At 36.8% G+C, this 3732-nt stretch overlaps 1 protein-coding gene across 1 annotated transcript; it reads left to right on the forward strand.

Annotated features, from left to right (window-relative positions):
* Positions 1-1936: 1936 nt before the first annotated feature.
* On the forward strand, positions 1937-3238 carry LOC149230306 (uncharacterized). The gene is made up of 3 exons (XM_089376037.1): positions 1937-2494; positions 2585-2659; positions 2782-3238. The coding sequence occupies exons 1-3, from the start codon at positions 1987-1989 to the stop codon at positions 2910-2912; spliced, it is 714 nt and encodes a 237-aa protein (XP_089232163.1). The 5' UTR covers positions 1937-1986; the 3' UTR covers positions 2913-3238.
* Positions 3239-3732: the final 494 nt, after the last annotated feature.

Here is a 3732-nt window from a genome sequence, read left to right on the forward strand (position 1 = left end):
ACTTTTCTTTTTTGGTTACCTACATTTTTTCATTTTTATTTACTTTATCGCCTCTGCTTCATTATTTATTTATTCATTGATTTATTCCTAGCTTCCTTCTCTTGACTATGATGTCCTGATGACTAAAAATACGCCACCTATGGATTTTCCGAATCAACACTTCAAACCCTAATCATAGAAATCTCCAACAAATTTCATTCATCTTAATATTTAATGAATTTGAAATTAATATAAAAAATTATACTAATTTATATGTATAATATTTTATATTATTTCTTTATTTATTAAAAACTTCTCTTTTACATTAAATGTAACATAAATTACTTAATACAAAAAGTTATTTATAATGAATATAATTTTATGTCAATTAAAATGTGATGTTCTTATTTTTAAAAAATATTTTAATAATAATATTATAATTAAATATATTAATTAAGTTTATTTTGTATAATAAAAAAATAATTATGAAATAACTGAAGATCAAAATACTGTAAAATCTATGAAAACTAAAAAGAGTCCAAAAAAAAATTACTACTCATAAGAAAAACAAAGAAGGAAACAAACAGCACTTTACTCCCTACCACAAACATCACTTTACTTCTGGTCATTTCAAGACAACATCGCTTCACTTTTTCTCACTCGAAGACAACATCGCTTCACTTTTTCTCACTGGAAGACAATAAGATAAGTTCAACACGATCTAAATGTTAACAAAATACCAAAACTGATGTCAATATATGAACTCATATGTTCCAGAAACGCCTGCAACACAACTCATCAGTGTGTAAGAAGTAATTGTTCAATGGACTCAGCGTTTTAAATCGTGGCCAATGCATCTCCAATCATTGAATCTCAGATCTTTTATCGTTACAAAACTCCTTTCGCTATGAAGTTGTGGAACCAATTTGTGAGATCCGAATATCCATCAATAATCTTTGTGGCAAATTATTACACCACGACGAGCATGAAGCATTATCTTTGATATTGGCTGGAGTTCATCCACATAGCTTACCTAATGTGCATCATAACATCATCAAGCTGCAATCCTAATGTGCATCATAACATCCAACAAGCTGCAATCTGTAATACTCCAAGAAGCAAGTGGGTCCACTCATGTATATAAATCTCCTCTTAACTCCTGTACAACTTTGCACACCATGATTTTTTGAGTATCTGTTTACAGCGTTGACATCATCTGTTATCTCAGGTATCAAGCTAAGCCTGAGTTCTCTGGCTTGCATTTTTACACATAGCCTACCCAATATGCATTATAACAACCAACAAGCTGCAATAGGTAAAAACAATCAAAGCGGTGTCCCCACACATATATATATATATATTATCTATATATATATATAGATATATATCCTCTTCACTGCTGTCGAACTCAGCACACCATGATTTTTTTATTATTGATATCATTGGTTTACTGTCCAACTCAGTACACCATGATTTTTTTAGTATTGATATCCTTGGTTAATGAGTTAGAAATATTTTAAATATGATGTTAATCATACGAGAATATCTCTTAATTTGATGGATAGGAAGTTAATTTGTTTGATCTCACTCTTGTCTATCAAGATTCCTAGATATTGCAATCGTAATAAAAATACCTCATATTGAGTCTGATTTCTGTGGGATTACCTTTTCAAAAAAACTCTGGAATTACATACCTCTATTAGTTAACCAGTAATAATCCCCTTAGCATGAGTGGTTGGAATTAATAATATTAATGGTGTTAATGTCACTGATCTCTATTCAAATCTGAATTTTATATGGTTTATGAGGAAAGGTTATAATAGTAGACTGAGATCCAATCTTTGATAATGTCACGTACCTACACACTATAATACACCTATAAATAAAATTTTTATATACTATATAACCGCACCCACTCATGGTTAACATCTTATAATAAATAATCCATTACTGATTATTGTTAACGCCATTGTATCGCGTACATGCCTGACCCAAGGCAATGTATACATGGCAGGCGAACAGGTTATGTATCCAGCTGCCATACCACTAATATATAAATCTGGTTATATGTTAACTATATGGTTGGAGATCTCTATGCACATTCCTCGTATATACCGAGGCTGTACCAAACTCCTTCGTTGGCGTCTCCAGCATTGGACAACTGGCGGTGACTTAATGTTATATCTGACAGGCCATGTGATGAGGGCATGGTTTCTAAGCCTGGGTTTTTCCCGCGCCGGCTTTCTGGAAAATGTCGCCCTCATCAACGGCGCTCAGCCACCGGATGCAATCGAGGGTGGTCAGAGCTTCCACGTACCACCGCTGCCCATTAAAGTTTATAAAGGTTGCTCTCCGGATTTTCCGAGTCTTTTGTCTTCAGTTTCATTCGTATCTGCTCCTTATTCTTCGCTGCCATGGTTGCTCCTTCATTCCGCGCCCAGAACTACACAGCTCCAGTCTCATACACCGTTCGAGGGGTTTCTAGCTGCGGAGATGGTATTACTGAAACGGTCAGGTGAATTTCCTTACCAGTTAATAGCTCTTGTTATGTTTATAGTCATTGAATATTCACGCCGAGCCCTAATTTACTTCTCTGGTTTGACAGGTTGCACCTCCGGCTTCCGGCATCTCTGGTGTAACGTGGAGTCCGAGCTATTGAAGCCCACCAAGCCTTTCACAGGTATTTACCTGAACAAGGGTTTGACTCTCGGTTGGATTCTTTCGGTTTATTTTTGGGGTTGCCAGAGTTTTTCTCTGAGCAAGAGCAGCGACCCAACCTCATTGTCATTCGGTTGGTCGCAGGTCTCAATGGACCTCCCTCCTACTTGGGTACCAAGAACTTCTGGGACCGTTTGAGGAGTCGGGTCCCTCCCCTCCATGGTGAACATCGCTGCTTTTCTGAGGCCGGACTTCTATTGTCTCTATACATATGAATATGTACTTTCGTTTGATTTAAATGCCGGAACTATGGCTTACTTGTGACTGGTTACAAACCCTGGTTCGAGACCAGTGGCCTATTTATTTTTGTACCCATATAGATTGAAAGTCGAGGTTTACAGTATCCCTCTTTTGGTTATATAATGACTTGATGTTCTGTTTAGTAATATGGAGTTCTGTAATGCTTATTGTATTTCGTCATTATCTGTGAAGGAATGTACATATGTTACCCCGCCGTGCCTACATCTGGTTCCGTAGATGCATGGCTAACTGGCTGAGGGTTTGAATTAGCATAGAAGGGTATGCTGTCGCGCCATCATCTGTTACCATAGATGTATGGCCGACAGTGACAACCCTTCATGCAAAGGACTATGAGGTTGACATATGAATGCTCATTTCCATTTCTTCGGCTCATCATATGAATATTGGGATTCTAGTTATAAAGAACAGGCATTATGTTTTCGAACCCTTTTTATGCAGTGAGATTACCACAATGATTGCGGAATGAATGTTGTGGCTCTGCCGCAGGTTCTAGATTCTTCTCTATGTGTGATAATATTTTTCTCGGTATCAAACCCCGGTTTATAATAGGATAATCTCAGCCCTTTCTTTAACGTTCTGATTTCATATGAGCCGCTTGGTACACTATACCGACTCGGGGTTCCGCATTACTGTGTTTTTCCTCACCATTTTAATAATAACTCTGTTAACAGATGATTCGAAGAGTGAAGAGGGTATTCTATTCAGCTGACTGTGTATGCGTTTCTTAGGGTATGGACACCCTCTTGTTCTCTGTCTAATTGTTGCATGAGGTTT

The sequence above is a fragment of the Pinus tabuliformis genome, chromosome J (assembly GCF_031772625.1).
Source record: "Pinus tabuliformis cultivar Carrire ecotype Pingquan chromosome J, CPIR1, whole genome shotgun sequence".
Lineage (NCBI taxonomy): Eukaryota > Viridiplantae > Streptophyta > Pinopsida > Pinales > Pinaceae > Pinus > Pinus tabuliformis.